A 27332-nucleotide genomic window follows, 5' to 3' on the forward strand; every position below is an offset into this window, starting at 1 on the left:
GCCTTCTGAATACAATAACTTGGCCGGCCGAATGTTAGGGATGGCTGCCCCCTGCAGGTTGCTATTAAAGACGTTTCCTTTATATGATCTGCAAAATAATTGAACAAACATTTATGTACGTTTCCCCGATTTCTTTTTGACGACATACACGGAACAAAGTTTTATTCAATTTTCTTTTCATTTTGCTCCATTTTTAATCCGTCTCCTATGGCTCAGTTTCCATTTTTCCAGAATTTCACCCTGTTCAATTTGCTTCCTTTCTATGCGGAGTACATTACCAAGGTGCGGGGGACAAGTTTCCAACAGGTGAGTTTACACAGGTGAGAGATTACTCACGCTGTATTCTGTATTTCTTTCTCCCCCCACCAGGTTTTTTTGTTACATGCATAGCCTTTTGCTTTGTAAAAACCAACCGGTAAAAAGAGACGAGAATAAAGGCTGCATTCATGCATTACTAGGACTTATTGTGAATGAGAGCCAGAAAAAGCAGAACTGCATTCGGTATATGAGCAATGCATCTACTTCGCCCCAAACTACAGTCTCTCAACACTTCAGGTCCTTCCATTGGTAAGCTTTATGCGTCTGGTGCTTGACTGACTTTACAGTCGTTTCCTGGAAGAGAAAACTTGTAACAAAATATAAACACGTTTTGTTTTAATATCTGCTACAGAACCAGGAAACCTTTACTCCTAGTTTTCTGTCCAGAACATTCTCCCTCCACCACAGAATACTTCATTAAGAGCAGTACCATCATTTCACAGTGAGCAGTAGGCTGAACAACAATTTGGGAATTGCAACAAAATACTTTGAAGAACGAAGTGTGACTGAACATTCAAATATTAATAGCAATTTTAAAGTTAATGGCTAGATAAATTGTGGGCCAGGGTATTAAAAACACAAGTTGTTCGGTTGGTAGTGTCCACTAATGATCGTACATTTTATTACAAAAAAATACTTTGGGAAAGGCAGTCATGGTCAAGACATAAATCCTGTGTTTCTGAACAATGTAGCCTTTATTGGTTTCTATGATTACTAGGTTTCTTGGTCTCCAAAATATGCAAAGGTTATTTGACCAACTGTTCAGGCACATGATGATACATCTCTAGAGCAGATGAGACTTGATCCAGGGCCTTCTTGCCCAGAGATGGGGATATTACCATCGCTCCATAACAGTCCCACCGCCCACAAGAAACTTCAGGTAAACATTAAATTACAACACATTTGTCAACCTCAGTTCAAAGGATTTCTTTCAGAGATAGGGAAAAAGTAAAATTTCAACTATGCTGACAAAAACAGTCACTAGATTAGACCCTCTATTTCAATACCAAAGTGTTCAATTCAACAAAAGCAGTTTAAATATTTAAGACACCAAAGCAGTACAGTACATAGGACCAGTAAGCATTAACTGGGCAAGAACCAAGATATAGCATTTCTTTTTAAACACAGTGTATTTGATCATTTTAACTATCAATAACCAATAAACTCATTGGTGTCAAAACTGAAATATCAAAGGTTAAGCTGCAAAACAGAATTTAAAGTAAAAAACATTGAGTTTTATAATCATAAGTGTTCAGAGGAGTGAAGCATCCAGTCAATAAGGACCTTCTTGAGTGTCATCACCAAAGTCAAAGTCAATCTGCTTTTTAATTCTGAGTGTAGCAGTGGGAATAGTTGACATCCTCAATGTAACCCCTAACAGATTTCTAATTCCCTGATCCATTTGGAGCAGCAGACAGGGAAAACAAAATTGAATCAAAACTCTCATTATTTAATCTCAGGCACAGGATGTTGGAGGATATCTAACTGAATAAGAATCATTAACAAAGAATGTTTACAAGTGGTAATTCACATGATGTAAAAACATTACAATCATCAACCAAAACCTCAAAACATTTGAGACTGTGGCTAAAAAGAATGCATGATGCACATCACACCATAATCTCCATGCATAACTTTAACTTTTTGATGTGGGAACTTAGTCTTCAGGATTTTACTCCATCATATAACAAGAATAACAGGAACAAATAGTTATTCCTGTTCAGAAATGGTGTAACTGCCAAGCTTCTCAACATGGGAGCATAGTGAGTCACTCTCTTAGCACAATTTTTCAGACAACTGGGGCAGTATACATTATTTTTTGTAAAGTTTGCAAGTTAATAAGGTCTAAGATTTTGATCTGTTCAGGGCTAGACATGGCAAACATTGAACAATTCTATACTACCTATCTTCATTGGCTTATTTGCATTACTTTTATTGTATGCTATTTAAAAGAAAAACATTTCTGCCCGATAGTTTTGATGCCCTTTCAGATAGCTAACGTGTGGAATTTCAATCAGGACTGTTTTCAGGAATAATTCAAAGTCATTACACCAAATGAAAGCTTTAAATTTCATTTCATTAAAACATTTGGGTTTGTTCATCTCTAAGGACTGCAAAAGGATTTAATGATCAACTAATTCTTCACTCTGACAGGCAGGCAACAATGTACTTAATGTACATTCCTTTATATACAATTCAGTTGAAATTGGCATTGGATTTATCCTTTCTTCCTGAAACTCACTTTCTTCTTCACCAGACTGCCTAGCAATTTGGTAGTATTCCACTGTAGCCAAAAATAAAGCAGAAGTGAACAGATTAGGCTCTTTCTATTGTTCAGGCTTACAGTCGATCTCAGACATACTGATCCTGCCAGCAATCAGAGGGGTTTCATATCAAGTTGGCCTAAGAACATGTCCAGAGGTGTGCCAGTATCACTTCTGGTCATCCTGCTTTCAAATCCTTTTGCTTTTGAAGAACAAATTAATGTTGAGCAGCATTATCAGGTGTTAACTATTGATTATTTTATTTCAAGCTGTTGTTGCCTATTTGTTAGAGATAATAGATGAAGGCATTTTTCGTATAGTCAACACGTTCCATGAGTCCTGGCTTAGAACCAGTCAACTGACTGGTATGGTGTTGTCAGTCTGCACGACCAATTGAAATCATTTTAAAAATGCTTCAGTCCAATTTCTCTTTCCTCTGGAATATTATTTTTTTACTCAACATGATGGCTTTAGAAATCCTAATTCTCATCTGGAAAGAAGAGCAGTTGAATAAACTTAGTACATTATATACATAGATTCATCAGACATCACTATTGTGGCTCAGATTTTACAATTACCTCCAAACTTATAACAAGCTTTGCTTTTTAACTTCCCTGAAATGTGGAATAATCATCTCAAAAGACAGCAGACAGAGGTCAGCCGTCATTATTTTTGTTGCACCATCTGCCTGCCAACAAAATGAAAGGAAGAACAAATAACAGCAGAGAGAAACACTGAAGACAATATATGGATATGACATACGGAGACTCAGAGTTCAAGTCACGTGATCAGCTTATGTGCAGTTGTACAGCATTAGAAATGTAACTCCTCTGACATAAAAGTTTTATATCAAACAAGAAAATACCCAAAGAACTGCTGATGCTGGAAGTCAGAAACAAAAACAAAATTGTTGGGAAAACTCAGCTGTCTGGCAGCAGCTGTGGAGAGAAAGCAGAGTTAAATGTTTCAGGCCCAGTAACCCTTTTTCAGAACTGCTGTTTTGTATTGTTGTAAGTCGGGTTAAGAATGATAGGACTGTATTAAAATATTCAAATGCAACAAGAAGTTTTTCTTTAAAAAATCTGATGTATTTACAGTCATAATAGACAGGCAGAGACAAGAACTTGGAGTCAATTTTTTATATACAGAATACATGAAAGTGTCTGTTGTAAAATCTGAAACAATACATTAACTATTTACATTTGAACTACTGTGTGAAAAAGGACCTTAACAAGCTTACGACAAACTTTTACACTACAATACAACACAACGGCAGCTGGTGCCATACCACAAGTTTTTAGCATGTTACACATTTAAAAACCACTGACACCATTAAAGGTGCATCAACACAGACTCTACTTTAACACTTCTCCTTTCTCAGTCAAATAAAATACCATTGATATTTTGAAAGGTTTTTTTTCCTCTTTAATCAGTACACAGCAGCTACTTGTAGTGCAAAAGTAGCAGAAAACATCTGGGTCATAGGATTCCAGATACATTAAATAAAACAATGATCAGAGTAGATAAACATATCCTTTTATGAAAACTTTGCACATATTTATAAAAACTATTGTCACTGGCACAAAATATAACAAGTCTTTGATTATTTGTACATGTTTAGGGATGCAGTCTGAATGTATCCTCTGCTTTTCCAGTTCGTTCTGCAAAAGGTTTTTACCATGACCTTCAAATAGGACCTTGCTTCTTTTTCTCATTCAGTCAACATTTACAACTATGACAAGTTACATATTTAAAAGAGAAGTCATTATACAAATTCTATGTGCAACTGCCCACAAAATCTGAGCAAAACAAAAAAAAACAAAAAGATGCTGAAGATACTTCATTTCATGCAATATAAAGACAGCTTCTTCGGTTCATGGTTCCCCATTCAGTCCTATGTACATTTCAGAAACCTCATGGAACAGAGTTGGATCGCAATACTGGCACTTGATGAAGTTTCATCAAATGCTTCTGTTCTAAGTCAGTATCATGTGCTAGCGTTTCTTCCTCCTTCGGCTGCTTCATTGCAAATTCTGTGATGCTAAACACAAACTGCAGGCAACCAAGCTTGATGTAACTCCCATGATGCAACAATGCGGTCCCTTCCCAGCCTGCTCCACTGCCGCCTATTAGACTGGAGCTGCTAGCTTTGCAGTTACAGCTTTTACCATGCAGTCCCTGGCCTTGGGAACTCATGACAGTCTCTTCTTGTACCACTTCTTCCTTTCTGCTCTTACAATATTCTGCAAATCAAAGAGAAAAAGAAAATCAAAAAATGTTTACCCTAAATTACACAATAATTGAAATGTTGCCTAGCATTTCAAAATTGTGTTGGGCCCTCTAATGGGTCCACAAGAAAATCCTGCTTAAGATCAGATTTAATTCATTCATTTTATAGTACAAGATATTCAAGTGAATTTCAAATTATATGAACTTGAATTATTCACTAAAAATATCTGCACATGTCTAAACACCACGGTCAATTGAATGTTTGTGCCATGAATATTGCATAATCTCTCAGCTTATTAAATTTTACTGAAGAACCTCAGTGGGAGATGCCAATCATTCTTTGGGAAAAATCTTATGTCTTTGTTGTAGCTGTTTCCACAAACATGGGGTTCCACCGATCAAGAATGAACTCTTCTCCATCCAAACAGTTTGATTTCAAAGAATCCTTTTTTTTCCAGAAAGTGAGGATTTTATATCAACATTATGATGTTCCTGTTGTCCAGATCAGTTTTCTTGTGCCACATATTTGGTTTTTCACAATTATTTTCACTACTCAAAGTGCTTCCTGTTTGAAACACTGCTGATGGGATTAATAACTGATTTATATTGTTGTACACTGTCCTAAGTTGTTTCTTATTCATTCATTTTTATTTCAGAAACTAAATGTCCTTTCGGGAAAGTAATCTACTGTACTTTCCTTGTCTGGCCTCACCTACCAGGTATTATCACTGGACTACTAATCCAGAAACTCGGCTAATGTTTTGGGGACCTGAATTTGAATATCACCATGGAAGATGGTGGAATCTGAATTCAATAAAAAGTAAAACCTGGAATTAAGAATCTACTGATGACCATGAAATCACTGTCGATTGTCAGAAAACCCAGCTAGTTCATTAATATTCTTCAGGAAAATCTGCCATCCTGACCTGGTTTGGTATACATAGGACTCCAGATACACAGCAATGTGGTTGACTCTCAATTGCTTTCATGAAATGACCTGGCAAGCCAGTTGTACCAATTGCTACAAGGTCTCAAAGAAATGAAACTGGACGGATCACTTGGCATCAACCTAGGCACTGGAAAAGACAATGGCAGAGACAGCCTTGTGGACCCTGCAAAGTCCTCTGTACTAACATCTGGGGACTAGTGCCAAAATTGGAAGTGCTGTCTTACAGACTAATTAAACAGCCTGACATGGTCATACTCAAAGAATCAAACCTTACTGACACCACCATTCCTCTGTGTCCTGTACCACTGGCAGGACAAACCCAGCAGAGATGACAGCACAGTCAAGAGGGAGTTGCCCTGGGAGTCGTCAACATTAACTCTGAGCCCCATGCAGTCTTGTGGCTTCAGGTTAAATATGGGCAAGGAAATCTCCTGCCGATTACCACATACCATCCTTCCTCAGCTGATGAATTGGTACGCCCTCATTTTGAAAAAATACAGGAAGAACGGAGGATGGCATGGGCACAAAATGTACTCTGGGGTGGGGAGGAGGATTTTAATGTGCACCATCAAAAGTGGCTTGACACAGGTATTACTTATTGAGCTGATCTGGTCCTAAAGGACATTGCTGCTTGACTGGGTCTGCAGCAAACGGTGAGGGAACCAACAAGAGGGGAAAACAAACTTGACCTCGTCCTTTCCAATCTGTCAGCTGAAGATGCATTTGTCCATGACAATATTGGTAAGAGCAACCAATACACAGTTCTTGTGGACACAAAGTCCTGTCTTCAGATTGAGAATAACCTCCACGTTGTGAGGCACTATCACAGTGCTAAATGGGATAGACTTCAAACAGACCTAGCAACTCAAGACTGGGTATCCATGAGGCATTGTGGGCTATCAACAGCAGAAATGTATTCAAATAGCTGACATATCCCACATTCAACCATTACAATCAAGCCAGGGGATCAACCCTAGTTCAATGGAGAGTGCAGGAGGGCATGCCAGGAGCAGCACTAGGAATACCTGAAGACGAGGTGTCAACCTAGTGAAGTCACCAAACCGGACTATTTGCATGTTAAACAAAAGTAGTGAGCGATAGACAGAGTTTTTTAAAAAATCCCATAACCAACAGATCAGACCTATGCTCTGCAATCCTGCCACCATCCAGTTATGGATGGGGGTGGACAATTAAACAACTCACTGGAGGAGATGGCTCCACAAATATGCCCATCCTCAATAACAGAAGAGCCCAGCATAAGAATACAAAAGATAAGGCTGAAGTTTTCATAGAAATATTTAGGCAGAAGGCATCAGGAGAATGAGGAGCAAATATGTAAGGAGATCCCAGATAGTTTATAAGCTGCTTATTCTTGCATAGTAGGGGACTTTAACTTTTGTAACATCGACTGGGACTGCCATAGTGTCAAGGGCTTGGATGAAAAGTAATTTGTTAAGGGTGTTCAGGAAGACTCTCTCACGCAGTATGTGAATGGCCCTGCTAGGAGAAGTGGCAAAGCTTGACCTCCTCTTAGGAAATAAGGCAGGGCAAGTGACATAAGCATTAGTGGGGGAGCACTTTAGGACCAGTAACCATATTTCCATTAGTTTTAAAATACCAGAGGAAAAGGACAGACCTGGTCCATAAGGTAAAATTCTAAATTTAGGCAAGGCCAATTTTGATAGTCTTAGAAACTTTCAAAAGTTGATGGGCAAGGCTGTTTGCAGGTAAAGGGACATCTGGTAAGTGGAAGGTTTCAAAACTGAGTTAAAGAAAGTAAAGGGCCAGCATGTTCCTGTTAAGAGTGAAGGGCAAGGCTGGCAGGAGTAGGGAACCCTGGATGACTAGCTATTGAGGCCCTGACAACATTCCAGCAACAGTACTACAGACTTGTGTTCCAGAACTTGCCACTCCCCAGTCAAGCTGTTCCAATACAGTTACAAAACTGGCACCTACCTGACAATGTAATATATTACCCAGATATGGCCTGCACATAAAAAGCAGAACAAATGCAATCCAACCAATTATCATCAGTAAGATGATGGATTAACAATGCCATGAGACAGCACCTGCTCAGCAATAATTTGCTCAGTGACACCAATTGGGTTCTGCCAGGACCACTTAGCTCCTGATCTCATTACAGCCTTGGTTCAAACATGAACAAGAGCTAAATTCTAGAGAGGAGGTATAAATGACAGCCCTTGACATCAAGGTTGCATTTGACAGAATGTGGAATCAAGGAGCCCTAGCAAAACTGGAATCAATGGGCTTCACGGAGCAAACGGTCTGGTGTTTGGAGTAGTCATGACACACAGGAAGACGGTTGTGGTTGTTGGAGGTCTGTCATTTCAGCTCCAGAACATCTCTGCAGGAGTTCCTGAGGATAGCGTCCTAGGCCCAACCATCTTCAGCTGCTTCATCAATGACCTTCCCTCCAGGGTCAAAAGTGGAGATGCTCCCTGATGACTGAACAATGTTCAGCACCATTTGTAACTCCTATGATACTGAAGCAGTTCATGTTAAAATGCAAAAAGGATCTGGACAATATCCAGCCTTGGGGTGACAAGTGGCAAGCAACACTCGCCCCCTCAAAAATACCAGGCAATGGCTATCACCGTAGGAGACAACCTAACCACTGCCCCTTGACATTCAATAGTGTACCATCACTGAATCCCCCACTATCAAAATCTGGAGCATTGTCATTGACCAGAAACTCAACTGGACTCACCACAAACAGTGGTTATAAGAGCAGGTCAGAGGCTAGAAATACTGCAGCGAGTAATTAACCTCCTGCCTCCCCAAAACCAGTCAACCATCTATAAGGCAGAGATCAGGACTGTGATGGAATACTCCCACTTGCCTGGATGAGTACAGCCCCAACAAGACTCAAGAAACTGGACACCATCCGGGACAAAGCAGCCCACTTGATTGGCACTATGTCCACAAGCAACCACTCCCTCCACCACCGACACTCAGTAGCAGCAATGCATACTATGAGATGCACTACAGAAATTCAAACATTCTCAGATCTCACCTTCCAAATGCATGACTACTTTCTTCTAGAAGGAAAGGGCAGCATACACATGGGAACACCAACACCTTCAAGTTCCCCTCCAAGCCACTAATCACCTTGACTTGGAAATATATCATGTTTCCTTCACGGTCACTGGGTCAACATCCTGTATCTCCCTTCCTAATGGCACTGTGAATTAAACCACAGCAGGTGGACTGCAGTGATTCAAGGCAGCAGCTCAGGGCAACTAAGGACAGGCAATTAATGCTGGCTAGCTAGAGACGCCCACATCTCACAAATGAATTTTTTTTAAAAACCTGCATGTGACTCCAGATGCAAAGCAAATGTGGAGATTTTTTAAGTGTCCCCCTGAAATAGCCATGCAAGCCATTCACTGTACCAAACTGCTACAAAGCTTAGGAAAAAGAATTGAACCAAACAGACCGCTTGACAAACTTAGCATCAGAAGTGACAATAGCAAACCAAGTACTGTTGACCTCACAAAGTCCTCCTTAAAAACTTCTGGGGTCTTGGGCCAAATTTGTTCAACATAGTCAAGCAACAGCTTACACAGTCACAATCTCAAAATCATATCTTACAAAGTCCCAGATGCTACCATCAGATTGCAGTGTCCTGCTCCACCAGAACAGACTCTCCAGAGATAGCAGCACAGTGCTACACAATGGGAGAAAGTTTCCCTGGGCATCTTCAACACAGATGCTGGAGACCATGAAGCTTTTTGTTATCAATGGGCAGGAAACCTCCTGTTGACTACCACCTATCCCACTACCCCACCAACATCCAAGATGATGAGCAGCTGCTCAGCTCCTGACCACATAAGGCTTGGTCCAAGATGGACAAAGGAGCTGAATTCCAAGGGTTGGGTGGGGGGGGGGGCGGGGGGCGCAATGAGTATCATTGCTCTTGACATGAAGGCAGGCATTTGATAGATTACAGCATCAAGGAACTCAAGCAAATCAGCAATTAAAATGGAAATCAGACAGAGATCACTCCACTGGTTAGACAGTCACGCCTAGCACAAAGGAAGGTGGTTGTATGGAGGTCAATCAGCTCAGTCTCAGGGTATTGCTGCAGGAATTCCTCAGGGCAATGACAGAGGTTGAACCATCTTCAGTTGATTCCTCGATACTTTTTTCCATCTTAAGATCATCGATGATTGCACAATGTTCAGAATCATTCACAACTCCTCAGATACTGAAGTCACCTGTATTTATTTGCAGCAAATATACTATACAGCATCCAGGACTGGGCTGATTAGAGGCAATTTCATCACACAAGTGCCAGACAATGACCATTTTGAACAAGAGAGAAATTAACCATCGCCTCTGGATTTTCAATGGTATAATCATTGTTGAAACCCCAACAAACAACAAATTATCATTGACCAGAAATGTAAATGCAGACCAGGCATATAAAGTGGCTACAATATCAGGTCAGAGGCTAGGAATTCTGCATTAAATTTACCTAATGACTTCCAAAGCCATCCAACCAACTATTATAGACACAAGTCTACAGAGTGAAGGAGTATTCTTCACTTGCCTGGATGCTCAGCAGTGTGCTTCACTGGCCACCAAACTTTAATATTCTCTCCAGCTACCACTAATGCAAGTGGCAGTACTGCATATCATCACTGAGATACACTGCAGCAACTCACCATTGTTTTTTGACAGGATCTTCCAATCCCATAACTTCTATCATCTCGAACAAAGGCAGCAGACAAATGGGAGTACCACCACCTTCAAATTTCCCTCAAAGCCACACACCTTCCTAATTTAGAACTACACTGCCATTCCTTCACCATCACTGGGTCAAATCCTGGAATACCCACCTAGCAGCACTGTTAGCACATCTACCCACTTCACCCAGAGGACTGCAGCAGTTCAAGAAGGCACCTCACTACTTTTAAGGTCAATCAATAATGGACAATTAATGCTGGCTAAGTTAGCAAAATCCATTACCCGTGAACAAACAGAAAAATTGTGAAAACACACTTACTTATTACACTTTGAACTTTGGCAACAATACTGCTTGGTGGAGTAGGAGAAGTCTTTTCTGAGAAGTCACACGAATACAGAACATTGTCAACTGTTGTTCCATGCTCACTGTAGTTTAACAATTCATAGTGTTTTGTGTTCTAAAAACAAAGACAAGAATTTACCAAAATGTTTAACAGCAACAAATGCTTAATTACTTTTTATACTAAGTCATTCCTTTTATTGGCAATTAAGTATTGCACAGTTCAAGTTAAATGGAGACAAATTAATAAGTCGTGTAAACCATTACCTGACTGAGCGTAGGAAAAGTAAATAGATAGATAGATAACAGGTAAACCCTCAACAAACAAAGCTATTTTACTTATCTAGTTTCCACTATAAATGGTATGAATTTTAATTATCTCTGCTCAAACAAAACAGATATTTCTAAACTACAGGCTACAAGGTGACTCACTGTCAAATCAGATATATGATTTGATTGTAATTATTCTTTCATTTACAATTTCATTTAATAGCTAAAAGCACAAAGACATTTCAACACTGACACACTAAATATTTACATTTTCCCTACTAAAAGCTTAATTGAGATTTGTTCCTGTGCATACCCAGTCTTTCTGCTTACTTGCATTTTTTTTCTGCATAAAAGATAACATTCTCATTAAAATCAGACATTTGCCTTGCCAACAGCTAGTCAACTGGATAGCATCTTTAGGACTAAATATCCTGAAAAAATTCAAAACAAAGATTACTGGCAGACACAGGGTAACTATAATGCTATAATGATTTAGATCATCACCCAAAGCTCTGGTTTTCACCAGCCTGGTCTCTTGTCCTTCTAAGAGAAAGTCAAGCTACTACAGTAACAGGATGTTACAAGCTACGTTTTTCAGGAGCAAGCTACATTAGTTCATCAGCTAATATTTATCTTCCTCAAACTTTGGTAAGGTGTTTATGAATTGGACATTCACAGTGCAATAATCATATAGCCCAACTCAAAGAAAACGGCAACTGGCAATTTAACATCAAAAATTCATTTTTGCATCATTGACCAATCTACATTGGTCTCCCAGGGGGATAATTAACCCATTTCCTCTTTCTCTGCCTTATTAACAGTTCAGTAAAAATATTACACTAAGTATAGCTTCATTAGTTACCCAATGAAAATATATTCTGTATTCTGATAACATGCCACCTAACAAATCTATTATCTCCATTTATTTTTCAGTAACAAATATTAACTTTGTTACTGATTCACAAATCACTTGAAGATTAACTTTCATTACTTAGAGAGTTGGTTAGCTCATTTGACAGGACAGCTTGTTGCAATGCAGAGTATACCAATTCCTGCACCAGATAAAGGTTACCACAAAAGGAACCTATTTCTCAACCTCCCCTCTGAGCTGAGGTGTTGTGACCCTCAGGTGAAATCCCCACCAGTCATCTCTCTCATGACAGCATAGCCCTATGGTCTAGTAAGACTATGGTAATTTTAGCTATTAATTTAAATTGAAAGCAGCTTCTGGCTGTGTTCCACAGGGCACATGATCATTATTTATGGTTTTTTAAAATAATAATTTAGACTGAAACATGGTAGCATGACTGAGAAATTTGCAGATACTACAAAAACTGATCAGGTAGTTTTATTCCAGATGATCGCTGTGAATTTCAGGATGTTTTGGTTGAATCAGTAAGTGGAGAGGGGAAACAAAGCAAAGAAGCATGCAACAAATGGGAGGACATGGAACAAGGTAGTGGAAGAGACAGCCCTAGGAGTCCATATCCACAGTTTCCTGCAGGCAGCAGGACAGACTGGCTGATGAACGATGATAAAGGCAGCACAGGATACTTTACTTCTTTGGGCAAGGTACTGAATACAAAAGCAGCAATGTAGTGCTTGAACCAAGGAAGACACTGCTTAGGTCACAGTTGGAGTTTTTGTGAATTGTTTTTGTCATCACATTCCAGAATTGCTCTTCAGATAGTACAGAGCAGATTGACAACAATATTGCCAGGGCATGAAAAACGGCAGCTATGAAAAAGGATTGCGGAGGCTAGGATGGTCTTTCTGGGGACAGTAAAGTTTGAGAGTTGAATTAATTGAAATTGTAGAATTTGGCACTCAGTTTGAGGAGGAGGAACTGGAGTTGGAAACAACAAAGCTAAACTTAAGTAACGGTAATTACAAAGGAATGAGGGCAGAACTAGCTGGAGAAGACTGGGAAAGGGGTTAAGTAGCAAAGACATGCAAGAAACAAAAGCATATGTTTAAGAAACTAGTTCATAGATCATAGCAAATATCCCAATGAAAAAGGGAGAATCTAAGAAGAAATAAGCCAACTGTGGTTAACCAGGTAAATTAAGGATAGCACCAAATTGAAAAAAAACAACAATGTGGCAAAAATTACAGGTAAACTAGATGATTGGGGACATTTTATAAACCAAAAGATGACCAAAAAATAATAATAAAGAGGAAGATGATAAGCACAGTCAGCATGACCACATGAAGGGGAAAATAAATACCTAACAAATTTACTAGAATACTCTGAGGAAATAAGCAGCACAAAGGGGAAGCAGGGGATGTAATATATTTGGATTTTCAGAAACATTTGGCAAGTTATATGTTTGACTACTTAACAAGATAAGTGCCCATGGTGTTGGAGGTAGTTTATTAGTTCGCTCAGTTGGCAGAGTAACTACAACAGCATGGGTTCAATTCCAGCACCAGCTGAAGGACTCTTCTTCCTTGCCTGAGATATGGTGACCCTCAGGTTAAACAATCATCAGTTGTCTCTCTAATGAGTGTGCAAGAATTTGACTTTACCTTTTATTAGCATGGATAGAGGAGTGGCTGTCTAATACAAGACACAAGTTAGGATAAGAGGGAAACTTCCAGGAGTGCAGCATAACTAGTGGAGTGCCACAGGGATCAGTGTTGGGACCACAATTATTTATAAAATATTAATGGTGAAGATGAGGGAAGTGAAAGGACAATTGCCAAGTTAGGGGATGATACAAAAACAGGTGGAAAGGCAAGTGATAAGGACAACAGTCTGCAGAGATATATATGAGATTAAGCAGGTAGGCAAAAATTTAGCAAATAAAATATAATGTGGGAAAATGCGAGGCTATGCACTTTGGCAGAAAGTATGAGGAGCTGAATATTAAATGGATAAAGACTACAAAACTGCAAGAGAGGAATTTGGGAGACTGTGTACAAATCACAAAATGCTAGTATCCAACTTCAGCCAATAATAAGAAAGGCAAATAAGCTCCTATCCTTTATTTCAAAAGGTAACAAAAGTATAAAAACAGGAGGTTTAGGTAAAACTAAAACTCAGACCATTGCCTGAATAGCGTGAAAAGTTTTGGAACCCTGATCTAAGGAAAGGCAGATTAGCACTGGAAGCAATTCAGAGAAGGTTAACTAGGTTGATCCAGGGTATGGTTGGACTGTTTAATGAGGAGTTTGAGTCGGTCAGGCCTGTATTCACTGGAGTTTAGTTGAAAGAAAGGTGACCTTATTAAAACAGAAGATTCGTAGACGACTTGACAATGTAGACGCAGAAAGGCTATTTTCCCATGTTGGACCAGAGAGTAGACTAAGGGTTGAATAGAGGTAAGGAGGAATTTCTTCAATAGAGTAACAAATCTGTGCAATTTGTTTTTGCACAAGGCTGTACGCTAAAAATCTCTCTCTCAGACTTGAATGTACTTAATCAGTAAAAGCATCGATTATGGAAAATAAGGCTGGAAAGTGGAGTTGAGGATTATAAAATCAGCCATGATCTCACCAAATGACATACTCAATGGACTGAGTGGTGCACTCTTGCTTTGGCATTAGATGAGGAGTTTGGATACAGTAGATACAAAAGACCTGTTTCCCCTAGTGGAGAGGTCAATCATCAGGGGTACCAATTTAAGATGGTGGGAAGAAGGATTAGATACGACATAGCACAGAAAACTCTTATGCAGAGGGTGCGCTTGGAATTTGCTGCCAGTTTAGGAGATGAGGCAGTAGCATTCAACTTATTTAAGAAATGTGGATTTACACCTGAACACCTGTAAATATGCAGGGTACAGAGCAAGTGCTGAGAAGTGGTTTAGAGTAGGTGGGTAGTTCATTCAGCTGGCAAGGACATGATGGGCTGGCTGTGCTTCTGTAGTTCTAATTCCATTCTGTAAATGAGTCTTTACCACGAGGATCATCTTTTACTTTTTACCAGAGTATCTGTCCAATTGTTTTGGCCTTTTATCACTCTCAGTTTACTGCTAATTAAGCCAGTTTCACCCAAGACATCAATGTCAAGCACAGACAATTCTAATCAGTTCCTTTGGCATGTAAATATCGTACTTAATTTAATGATGCTTTCTCAAGCTTTCCTGTAAGTGCAAATGTGAAACTGAATTCTACTTAAACTTTTTTTTCGCATGATACTTCAAAGATCACAGGTGCACAGAGGTGAATTGTTCTTCTAAGTCAAATGGCTGGTTCAAATACAGTTAAAACAGTACCTGAGCATGCAAATGAGCAAAAATTAGTAATCAGCATCAGTCATTAGGGCAAATGGAAGAGCATTCTCAGTCAAAGGCTCTAACTTCTTAAATTTGCAATTACAATCTGATTTCACCTTAATAATACAAAAGAACTGCAGAGTAAGACATTAATTAGATATGAGAGAATCAAGGTAAAGAGGAATGGAGTTGACAAAGTGGAGCTGAAAGAGAAAATCAGCCATGATCTGACTGAATGGCAGAGCAGGTTTGAGGGGCTACTTCTGCTTCTATTTCTTATCACTTATTGTGTTCTTATAATTGGATCTTTCACACCTTTGTTGTATCAAATGGATTAGTAAGAATGACATCAGCTCATACAGCTTGCTGCTAAACCAGTTAAGCATTACAATCATACACAACTTCTGACTAATTTGAGATGCTGTCCCAAGTGCACTGTACATTTAACTTATTTTGTTTCCTTTTTCGGAGAGAGAAGACAGAACTCAGACTCATGAGCCTTACCTCATCATAGAATATGCACGCATGTTTGCCAGAAACATAATTACAATGTCCATAATTTATAAGGCACACATCCATATCGGCACCTGAAAAGAAAAACACAAGAAAAATAAATCCGTTACAACTAGTGTACCTTTTACTTGGAATATTTGACAATTAGAACCATAAACAAACTGCACAGATTCAATGGGATTTAAATAAAAAACATAACATGGAACAAAGGTCAAATAACCAAATGCTTAGTCAAAAAGGTAGGTTTTAGGAGTCTGTTAAAGGAGGAAAGCAATCATTGCACGATTACAGACAAATGACATCTCATTAATTCACATGTTGTGCTTTTCTTTTAAAACTCTAACCATTCTTCTCACTATAACTCACCACTTCTCATTTCCATTCAGACTTTCCTATTAACTCCTGAACTCTTACTTCTCTCAAATGGCCAGCTCCTGACTTGGCTCAGCCTGTCTGCTCTTTCCAGATACAAACATCTCAAACAATAGCACCCACAACAGTGTTCCTGGACCATTCCCTGCAGTTCAACTTTGCCTCCCCCTTCTAAAATGAAGAAACACTACACTTTCAAGCCACTGTCCCCATCATGCCACCCCTCACCCTCCTCATTTCAGTTCTAAAGGGTCATTGTTGTGTCCTCTGGTCCTAGTTTCTCCTACTAGTGGAAACACCTTCTCCACATGCACTGTATCCAGGCATCCCAGTATTCTCGAAGTCTCAATGAAATCTCCCATCATCTTTCTAAACTCCATAGAGTACAGACCCAGAGGACTCAACCATTACTCATATGAGAAGCCATCTATCTCCATGGTCATTCGCATAAACCTCCTTAAGACCTCCAAGATTAGCTCATCTTTCTTTAGATATGGGCCCCAAAACTACTCACAACATTCTAATATAACCAGAGCTTTATACAGCCTCAGCAGTACGTGCCTACTTTTGTATTCTCACCCTCTTGAAATGATTGCTCGCATTGCATTTGCCTTCCTATACGCCAACTGAATGAGCATGCTAATCATAAGAGAATCCTGAACTAGGATGCCCAAGTCCCTTTATGCTTCAGATTTCCAAAGCCTTTTCCTACATAGAAAATAACCTTTGCCTGTACTCTTTCAACCAAAGCACATAGCCACACACTTTCTCATCTTATATTTCTTTGCTCATTTGCCTAGCCTGCGCAAACTCTACTGCAGCCTTCCCACCTCAACACTATCCCTGCACCAGTATCATCTGCAAACTCAGCAATAACTGCAGAACTGAATTAATCAAGTTGCCTTCCTTACTCTCACACTCTGCATTCCAGTTTCTTGCCCCTGACAGCATGGCCTCTTATCCTGTTTAAGGTGCCTCCAGTGCATCACTTGTCAAAGATCTTTTGGAAATCCAAACATATCATGTTCACCAGCTCTTTGTCTAACTTGCTCATTTCCTCCTCAAAAGATTCTAATGGATTTTTTAGGAATGACCTCCCGTTGAAGCCATGCTGACTCAGCCTTACTTTTCCATGGTCTTCCAAGTATTCTGCAATCTAATCTCTTGTAAGGATTGAGGTTAGGCTAACTGGCTTATAATTTCCTGACTTCTGCCTCTCTCCCTCCCTTCTTAAACAGGGATGTTACATTAGCCAACTTGCAAGCCTCTGGGATTCTCCCCAACTCCAGCAATTCCTGAAAGATCACCACCAATGCCTCCATAATTTCCTTAGCTATTATCTTCAGAACTTTGGGATGTAGTCCATCTGAAACAAAAACAGGAAAAGCACAGCAGATCTGTGAAGAGAAATCAGAGTTAATGTTTTAGGTCTGGTTACCCAAGGGTTAACTCTGATTTCTCTTCACAAATGCTGTCAGACCTGCTGAGCTTTTCCAACAATTTGTTTTTCATTTCTAGCATCTGCAGATCTTTTGGTTTTTATATAGACCTTCTGGTCTGGATGGTTTATCCACCTTCAGACCTTTCAGTTTCCCCAGTATTTTCTCCTTAGTGATGGTCTCTATACTCACTTCTGCTCCCCGAATATCAAATTCTGGTATGCTACTGATGCAAAGTACCTATTCAGTTCCTTGGCCATTTCTTTGCTCCCATTACTATTTCTCCAGTGTTATTGTCTGGCAGTCCAATGTCCACATCTTCCTTTCTCTTACCTTTTACAGATCTAAAACAAACTCTTGTAATTGTTTTATTACTAGCTAGCTTACTAGCATAGTTCAGCTTCTTCTCCCCAATTACTTTTTCTTTAAGTGCCCTCTACTGGCTTTTAAAGTCTTCACAAGCCACTGGCCCTCCACTAATCACCACCACAGTGTATGCTTTTTCTTTTCTGCTGTCCTTGCTTTCCCTTGTTAGTCATAGTTGCCTCGTACTCCCCTTAGTGTACGTTTCCTCTTCCTTGGTAAGAATTTCTGCTGTGCCTTCTGAATTACCCACAAAAGCTCCTGCATGATGGCTCCACCATCTTCCCGATAAGGCTCTCCTTCCAATCAACTCCAGCCAGCTCCTCCCTCATGTTTTTGGAGCTACCTTTACTCAATTCTAATACTGTTACATCTGATTCCAGCTTCTTCCTCTCACACTGCAGAGTGATTTCTATCACATTACAGTCAAAGCCCCTGAGGAGGTCCCTCACCTGAAACTCTAATCAAGTTTGCCCCATTACACATTACCAAACCCAGAACTGTCTGTTCCCTAATGGGCTCTAGGACAAGATGCTCCAAAAAAAAAAACATCTCAGACATTTCATGAATTCATTTTCTTGGGATCCACCACCAATCTGATTGTCCACGTTTTCCTGCATATTGATCTCCCCCCCCTTTTCTATCTCCCATATTCTGACTGTTAGAGAACCTGTACATAACTCAAAGTATTTTCTCCTCTGCAGTTCCTCAACATAATCCTAAGTCTTCCAAATCTTCTTCACTTCTTGCGATTTAATTTCATTTCTTATTAGAAAAGCACACCTGCCTCCTCTTTGTCCTTTTTATAGGATGCATTACCTTGAGTATTTAGTTTCCAGCCCTGATCCCTTGTAGCCTTGTCTGTGACATCCACAACATCATACCTACCAACTTCCACCTGCGGTAGTAGCTCATTTACCTTGCTTCATATACATGTCCCAGCATGATTCAGGTGGAGCCCCTCCCATTGGAATAGCTTCCTTCCTCTCAGTTACTGGTGTCAATGTCACATGAATTTGAACCCATTTCTCCCACACCAATCTTTGAGTGACAGATTTACCTTTTTAATCTTGACCTCTCACCAATTAGATCATGGCTCAGTTAGTTTCAATAATGCTCCTGACAGCACTACTTGTTTCACTTCGCGGTGCCAAACGCTAACAAGCTGAACAGTGCGTTCAAGCACTGTAGGAAATTTGATATTCATTGATTCTAGGACTTTATTTTAAACATCCAAAATAATAGGATTTTGGCTTGGTAAGTGATTGTATTAAAACACAATAAATGTTCATATCCTAATTTAATCAATATCCTAATTTAAAATATTTGGAGGAAGATTAGTTGGCAATGGGGAGGTAACAATAGCATTTTTAAAAAATATACTTTTATTGAAAGAAAAGATTTTTTTTAATATTACAAATACAAAACAATTCAAAACTGTACAAAAAAGTTAAAACCCAACCAGTCGTCATGTACAAATATATAGAGAAAGATATAGAATAAAAACCCAAGTATTAAACTAAATAAATAATAACCAACAAACTAATAAATAGTAATAACTCAACTCAGTCAAACAAGACACTCATACGTTCACAGTTCCTCCTCCCTGGATACTGGACTCAAAACACAATCATTACAGCTATATAAAAGCACTTGTTAATGTGGCAGATAAATCTGTGTCCAGGTATTCCAAAAAGGGCTGCCATGTCTAATAAAAATTCAGTTTTGTAGTGTACTATACTGGTGAGAAAATCCAAGGGAATATACTCCATAACAATCTTCTGCCAACCCGACAGGCCCAGGGTATTGTCGGACACCCAAACTTGCAAATCATTCTTTCTTGCACAAAAAGTGAGGATATTGAAAAGCTTTTCTCTTTTGCACGTCTGCAGGGAACACACTGGGCAGACCCAGCAGAGGAGAAATCAGGTCCTTCTCCACCCTTACACCCAAAATCCTCTCCATTGCACCCGCCACAACACTCCAGTATGTTTGAAGCCTACCACAAGACCAGAAACAATGGGTAAGAGTGTCTGTACAGATCTTGCACTTGGGAACATGTTGAAGATGCCCCTGGTTTAAATTTTGACAAACAGTCTGGTACCAAATGGTTTCTGTGGAGAAACTGTAAAGCATGGGTCCTATTTCAAATTGATATCTTTCAAGCATTTTCCCAAATATCTTCCCATGCCTCGGAGGAGACTTCAACACCTGGCTCTCTCCCCTACACCCTGCAGTGTCTCTCAAACTCATCTGAGGCCATCCCCACACCCCCTCCATCTAGTTTGGGGGCATCCTGCCAGGGAGGCCTCAATAACTAATCATATTGAAAGACCATCTCCACAAGCTCAATCACTCAGGTAGGATAAAAGCGAACCTAGTTGGTAGCTTTTAATGTCCAGGAAATCCACTCCCCAACACCGCCCCCCCCCCACCCCAAATCTGAGAGGCAGTTGCAGTTTAGCTAATTTAATGAGGGGCTGCTTCAGATGCCAAATAAAGGAGCTGAACCAACCAGTCTCCTGAATATTTGCTTGTTGAAAATTGACGGAGCATCCGTATAGGGTATAGTAAACAGGGAGAATATTCATCTTAATAAGTGCTATCGGACCCATCTTTGAAGAGCTTGTTTGATTTTGTCAAATAATTAAACAAAATTGGCTTTGAACAGCTGATCCAGAACTGGAGTAATGAATATGTCCAAATACACACAACCTGGCAGTGACCACTTAAACAGGAATTGATATTTGCCCTCGAGACATTTCGTAAGACCATAGGCATAGCATCCAATTTTGCAAAATTAATCTTGCATCCTGTAAAGGTGCAAAACACGCAGATGCATTGTATCAGGTGAAACACAAACTGCTGGATTTGATTTTAAAAATCGTCTGCATACAAAATCTTTTGTTATTTTGACCCCACTTCTGGAGCTGATGTATTAGGATCCCTACAAATGGTGATTGAACATTGGCGGAAGCCAATGGAAAAAGCAGAGGCAAAAAAGGGGACAGCCCTGCCGGCTGCTCCTAAAAATATTAAAATTACTTGATGCACCTCATTAGTGATGACCGCAGCAAGAGGACCACTGTAGAGAACCTTCACCCCACCTTACAAAGATTTTCACCCAAACCAAACTGCTCCAGAGTACAGAAAAGGTATAGCCACTCAACTCTGTCAAATGCCTTCTCTGTATCTCAAGAAGTCACCAATCCCTCTATTGACTGTTGTTGACATGCTTGAATTACATTAAGCAGCCTCCTAACATTATTGGAGGATCTGCAGCCCTTTACGAAGCCCGTCTGATTCTCTTTAACAACACAGTCTCCAGCCTTAACGCGATAGTCTTAGAGAGAATTTTCAAGTCCACATTTACGAATGAAATGGGCTTGTACGAAGCAGAGTCCTCCAGGACCTTCCCTTTTTTCTTAAAAGAACTATCGGCCTTTCTCAGAGATGGTGGGAGACAATCCTATCTATATGAGTTATTAAACTCAATGAGCACTTAGCCTGACAGTATGCTTATAAATTCCTTATAGATTTCGCTGGGAAGTCTGTCAGGACTGGGAACCTTTCCACTCTGAAGCTGCCTCACAGCTTCCTGCATCTCTTGCTCTGATAACGGTGCATTGAGAAAGGACTGTTGTTTGGGGATCATGCCTGGAAGCTCCAGATCCTTAAAAGGATTTCATTTTGGCCCATCCCTCCTCACAACCCTCAGATTGATACAACTTAAAGTAAGATCTCAGGAATGCCACATTAATCTTTTTGGAGTCACATATGAAGTTCCCAGACCCTTCCCTATATCGCCATTATGGCTTGTAGGGCATGCAGTTTCCTGTCCAGCTATGCTAATTATTTGTCTGGCCTGTCACCATGCTCATATAACCTTTGCTTTGCAAAGGTAAGCTCCTTCTTTGCCATCTGCCTGAACATGGAATTCAATACAGTCTGTTGTGGCATGATCCTCTGTAGTTTGACCAATAAGGGCCTGTCAAAGTAAGCCTTCTCAACTGCGTTCAACCATGCTTTGAGACATTGCTGCTCACCCTTCTGCTGCTTCCTACTGGCAAAGCAGGAAATAATTAACCCCCAGCATAGGCTTTGGCAGTTTCCCAAAGGACAGATGGACTATTAACCGAGTCTGAATTCATGTCTAGGAATGCCCAAAATTCCCTAGAGAAGTACTCCACAAACTTATCATCCTCGAGGACAAAGGGATCCATTCGCCAGTGCCTCAAACCTCCTGTAACATCCTTAATCTTAACAGGTACACTGGAGCATGATCAGAGATGGTAATATTACCAATCGCACAATATGCCACCAAGTCAAGGTTGCCACAGGGGTGAGAAGAAAAAACAAATCAATCCTGGTGTGACATCTGTGCAGACTAGAAAAAAAAAGTAAAATCCCTGCATGTGGGGTAGAGGTGCCTCCAGACGTTCACCAAACCTAACTCCACACATAGAACCACTAGTTGTTTTGTTTGTACAGAGGGTATCAAGGGGCCTTTGGGCAACCGGTCTACTGTGGGATCTGTGAGACAGTCGAAATCACCCCTATAACAGATAGGCTGGCACTCAATACCGATCAGTTTAGAAAATGCATCAACCAAACATACAACAGCATGAGCTAGAGAGCAATAAATATTTAAAACAGCATATTCTTCCCCATTTATCAAGGCTTTAAGCATTACAAACCTCCCATGTGTGCCTTTAAGACACTAGTAACTCAAATGGGAGATTCCTTCGAACCAATATAGCCACTCCTCTACTTCTGGTATTAAACGATGAAAAGTAAACCAGATCAAAGCCATTCTGCTGTAGTTTCAAATGCTTCCTCTCATCCAAGTCTGTCGCCTGTAACAAAGCAATATCCACTTGCTCCTTTCTAAGACTCAAAGGTACCGTCTTCCTCTTAACTAGTGAGTGACTTCCCTTGATATTCTAGGTACACCATTTAATCAAATCATTAGCCATAACCTTCTGCAGTAACACTCAAATGCCAGAGATGAGGAACTCGAACCACAAATTGTTGAGCCTTAGTGTCACATGACCTAAACATAAAAACTACAAACTAAAACCACTACATTTAACAAACCTACTAAGCTATCAAAGAATAAAAACAAAAAACAAAAAACAAACACAAACCAACATATAAAGCACCAATGGTGCTGAATAGGGGAACTTATCCTCTGCGCAAAAGTGGCAACTATCCATCCCAAACTGTCCATAAGTATGTATCTAGCCACCCCAACCATTTTCCCTCCTCCTAGCTAAAGCCACACCACAAACACAAGCAGAAAAGAAAGTAAATGCACCATAAAATGGCAATATGAGTAAAGAGAATTTTTTTTTAAATGAAAAGGCGGGGGTTAAATACTCCACCCATCCTTTGGTATAACTTAGAAATTGAAAGTACACATCGCAACCGCTGCCAAACATAGTTTAAATCAAATTATTACCAAAAGAAAAAAGCAGCAAGCTCCAACCAGACTTCTTTTTAAAAACACATACCCAAACAACACTACTATTTGTACATACTTTTGTTCATCAGATTAATTGGACAACAAAGTCTTTTGCCTTCTCTGACGTGTCAAAGAGATGTACGGATCCATCCAAGGTGAACCGAGGCACCATCGGATATCTCAGAGTATAGAATCCCTAGCTCCCTCAGTCTTCTTGACACCGTCATAAGATTTTATTTTCTGGATCACCGCCGCTGAGAAGTCCTGGAAGAACATGATCTTAGAGTCCTCATAAATTAGGGCCTTCGGATTCTTTCATTGGATTCTGGAAGCTTCAACAATTCTCTCCATATCTCTTATAGTGATGAAACCACTCCAGGAGAGGATGAGGATGCTGATCCAAACCTGATCTCCGCACCATGACCCAGTGAGCCCTCTCGATCCTCAAGTCTCTCATGCCAGCCTCCAAGTTAAGGAATTTTAGCAGTCAGTCCTCAATAAATTCCACAGGTCGCTCACCTTTCTTTCGGTCAGGCAGACCGATGATCTGAATATTCTTTCTTCTCCCCGTTTTCAAGGTCATCCACTTGGTCGCTATGAACCTGCATCTCGAGGGCTTAGATCCTATCCTGAGAGGAACTGGCATTACCTTCCACCACTATGCCTCTGTGAACCTCATCCATCCTTTTTGCCAGGTCTCCCAGCTGCTGTTCATGCCCTTGCAGCATGAGAGAGATCAGGGTCAGCTTCTCCTCTGTTTAGTCAGCATCGTGCGAGATTTCACGAGCTCTTTTATCAGGACCTGATGGGTAATCCAGTCCGTAGATCCTGCAGGCTGAGCTGTGGGCCCAGCCTCGGATGTTCCTTCCCCTTTCTTTGGCAACTCTGGACGGCAAAAAACGCAGTTAATTTTTCAGTTTCCTGGGATTCCATGATCTTTCTAGAGTCCCAGGATATTGCGATGGTCTGGGATGGGAGAGTTAAAAGTTCATCCCGCTTGTGCTGCGGTGCAGAGCTCTGCAACGCGATCCTCTCAGATCGCTGCCATCTTGGATCTTCCAGCATACTTACTCTTTACGTTTCAAGAACGTTAAAGGATAATATTAAAAAGTGCATCTGTACAAGTCAGGTTAGCACAGGTCACTTTAAATTGTGATAATCAAGTATTAGTAAACCATATCATTTTCACCCAAGCATACACAAAAATATTCTTTACCTGTTCCTATGTAAAGTGTTCTGTAGCACATACTGACAGCTTGGCCTTTACCCGTCAGGGGATAAAATACCGCTCGTGCCTGAACTTCTTTTCCAGGGACTAGACAGTAAAGAAAAAACAAAGAAAATTATTCAAACAGTTTTGAACGACCGTCAAGATGCAAGGGCAATCAGGAGAAATTTCAGTGTGTAGAGTGCAATAATTGAAAGCATTTCAGCCTATGATGGAGGAATTAGTAGACAGGGATGCATGTGATTAGACTCAAGAACATTAGTGGAGCAGCAAGGTGAGTGCGATTACAGAGTTGGACAGGAAGGTTAGAGATTGGAGATAGAAGGAATTGTAGCTCCCACAAAGATTTAAACAAGGATGAGCATTTTAAGTTAGACATCCCAGAGGGAACCATGATTTATCACAGCTCAATAAAGGACTCGCAGACCAGTTAGTTCAAGTTAGAGATGGTGGAGAATGATATGCTGGCCCAAAGAGCATCATTGACTTTCGAGCCAACAGAAGTATGGCTAAGTGTTTTATTTTAGATACGTTGTAGTAGCAGCAAAAGCGGCTGATGTCATGGATAAGTAAAAATAAACATATACCTTCTGTCTGTGTTGTAGCAGTAGTTGTCTGGACTTTTGAGGTGCTGAGGACAGATGGTAAAGAGGTTGCTTTGGGAGGAAACAGTTGCTGAATTCTCTGCCATGCCAGTACCTGGATCAACTTTTCATCAAGCTTACTCAGTTCAATCTCTATTAAAAGAAGACAGAGCAAACTAATTTAAAAGTTTCTCTAACAGTCTCCAACACATTTTTTGCATAACATTCCAACTAAAATATATCTGCAAGTGTTTAAGTTATGTTAGATATTGAACGAATCCAAAACTGGCTTAATAGAAAATATCTCTGATAGAGACTGCAGTTCTCCCTTTCCCGTCCAAACTACGATGCAACAATAAAATGAGTCTGTCAATTTAATTTTGACCAACAATTATCTATTTTGAATACAAAGAGAAGTAAAAGTGGATCAATTACAAGGCAAAACTTCCCAGCATGTTGCAACACCCCACTCTGCCAAAAACCATGTAAACTGTATCAAGCTCAAAAGTAAGTATCCGGAGACAAAAGGAAATTACTTTATAGAATACATCAAAGCAGAGCCTTTAGAGAAGTTGCTTCCTTAATTGACGGCTTTCAAGGAGAAATCGTGCAAATGAAAAAGCCATATACATTTCTGTAAGTTTTGAACTATGGTTGACAATGGATATGCAATCCAAAACACAAAATCTTTCCATTTACTAAATACTATGTCAACTGGAAAAAAATTAGGGAGGGGAATTTATAAAGCATTTACCTCCACTTCCCTCCATAGCTGCCTGCAGGGAGTTGGCAAGGTCAAACATAATTGCACTGTTTGATGGAGCAGTTAAAGGAACTGGTTTGTTTCCTATAGACATGCCTGTGGACAACACGGTTGGACTTACTTTACCTATTATTATGAAAAACAATCACATATTAGTCATAACCAGTTTTGAAGTCATGTCAAATTTCAACACGTCAGGAAAAGGGCAGCAGACAGCATCTTTCACAGTAAAATTTGCACTAGATTTCTACATGTAAGAGTTGAGGAATTAAGAAAGTCCTTTAGACCATCCAAACGTAGCTAATATTTTAATTATTCTAACCTGAAGTCTAAGTGCATCTCAACTAGTGTCTAAATCGGTCATCCTATACAATTCAAAAATATTATTCTAACACAACTGTAAAATGCTACTGAATTGCACTCAACAAAAAGGAGTAAAAAATCTTATGGTTTTTTTCATAATTACAAGGCCGGTTAGGAATTGAAGAACACAAAGAATAGCAATGCAACTATTCAGATTGCCAAATCTTTCCCTCTGGAAAACTACACCTTGGTTCAGCAATCCTCTAAACCCAGTTCAACAACTAAGCCAAAAGCAACATTCAGCAGATGCTAAAAGTCTGAAATTTAACAAATGAATTAGAGGGAAAGATCAGTGATCGAAACATTATTTATGTTTCTCTCTCCATGGAAGCTGCCAGATCCGCTAAGTATTTCAAGCGTTCTTGTTTTGATGCCAACTCCCAACTATAATGTTGTTATCTTGATAAAAGATGGCTGAATCTCGAATCATAATAGTGTCTTTATGAAGATTTGCAAAAGTCAAAACGTTAGTTTTCTTCATAAATAAATTGAAAGCCTGAATCAAAAGAATTCCGAACCTGCCTGACACTACTTATTCTGAACAGAAATCCTCCCTACTTAATAGGCATTTAGCTGCATAATATTAAAAATATAGTCCCATAGGGAACACATGGAAGGCAAGCAGCATCTTTCTGCTACCAAATCTAAACTTTGAAACATGGTACATATCAATTAATAGGACAGCTACAATTCCTTTTGTTCGCTCTAATGGTAGCACATTTCTCTTGGATTGGACAACTCCAGATTAGCTTCTACATCCCACCAGAATAGAGTTGCTTCATGATGGAAATAGCCAACCACTGTAGCCAATGACCACAGTCGGAGGAGGATCATCTACATAGAAAGAATAAATCATGTAGCTATATTTGATATATTACTCAAAAGGTAAGGTGGCATATTATGGACTGTATTTATTCCAGATATTCCAAACTTTACCTTGACT

The 27332-nt window shown here is 39.8% G+C and overlaps 1 protein-coding gene across 2 annotated transcripts in view; it reads right to left on the minus strand.

Annotated features, from left to right (window-relative positions):
- Positions 1–3648: 3648 nt before the first annotated feature.
- phf12b (PHD finger protein 12b) overlaps positions 3649–27332 on the minus strand; it is an 88237-nt gene continuing 64553 nt past the window's right edge. The window contains exons 10-15 of one of the 2 annotated variants that reach the window (XM_072589678.1): positions 26018–26152; positions 25267–25416; positions 24668–24766; positions 15805–15887; positions 10790–10928; positions 3649–4825 (exon numbers count right to left, since the gene is read on the minus strand). In XM_072589678.1, the coding sequence (XP_072445779.1) occupies positions 4497–4825; positions 10790–10928; positions 15805–15887; positions 24668–24766; positions 25267–25416; positions 26018–26152 (935 nt within the window). In that variant the 3' untranslated portion in view covers positions 3649–4496. The remainder of the gene's footprint in view (positions 4826–10789; positions 10929–15804; positions 15888–24667; positions 24767–25266; positions 25417–26017; positions 26153–27332) is intronic. The other variant, XM_072589679.1, reaches the window with a different exon arrangement.

The sequence above is a fragment of the Chiloscyllium punctatum genome, chromosome 19, assembly GCF_047496795.1.
Source record: "Chiloscyllium punctatum isolate Juve2018m chromosome 19, sChiPun1.3, whole genome shotgun sequence".
NCBI lineage: Eukaryota > Metazoa > Chordata > Chondrichthyes > Orectolobiformes > Hemiscylliidae > Chiloscyllium > Chiloscyllium punctatum.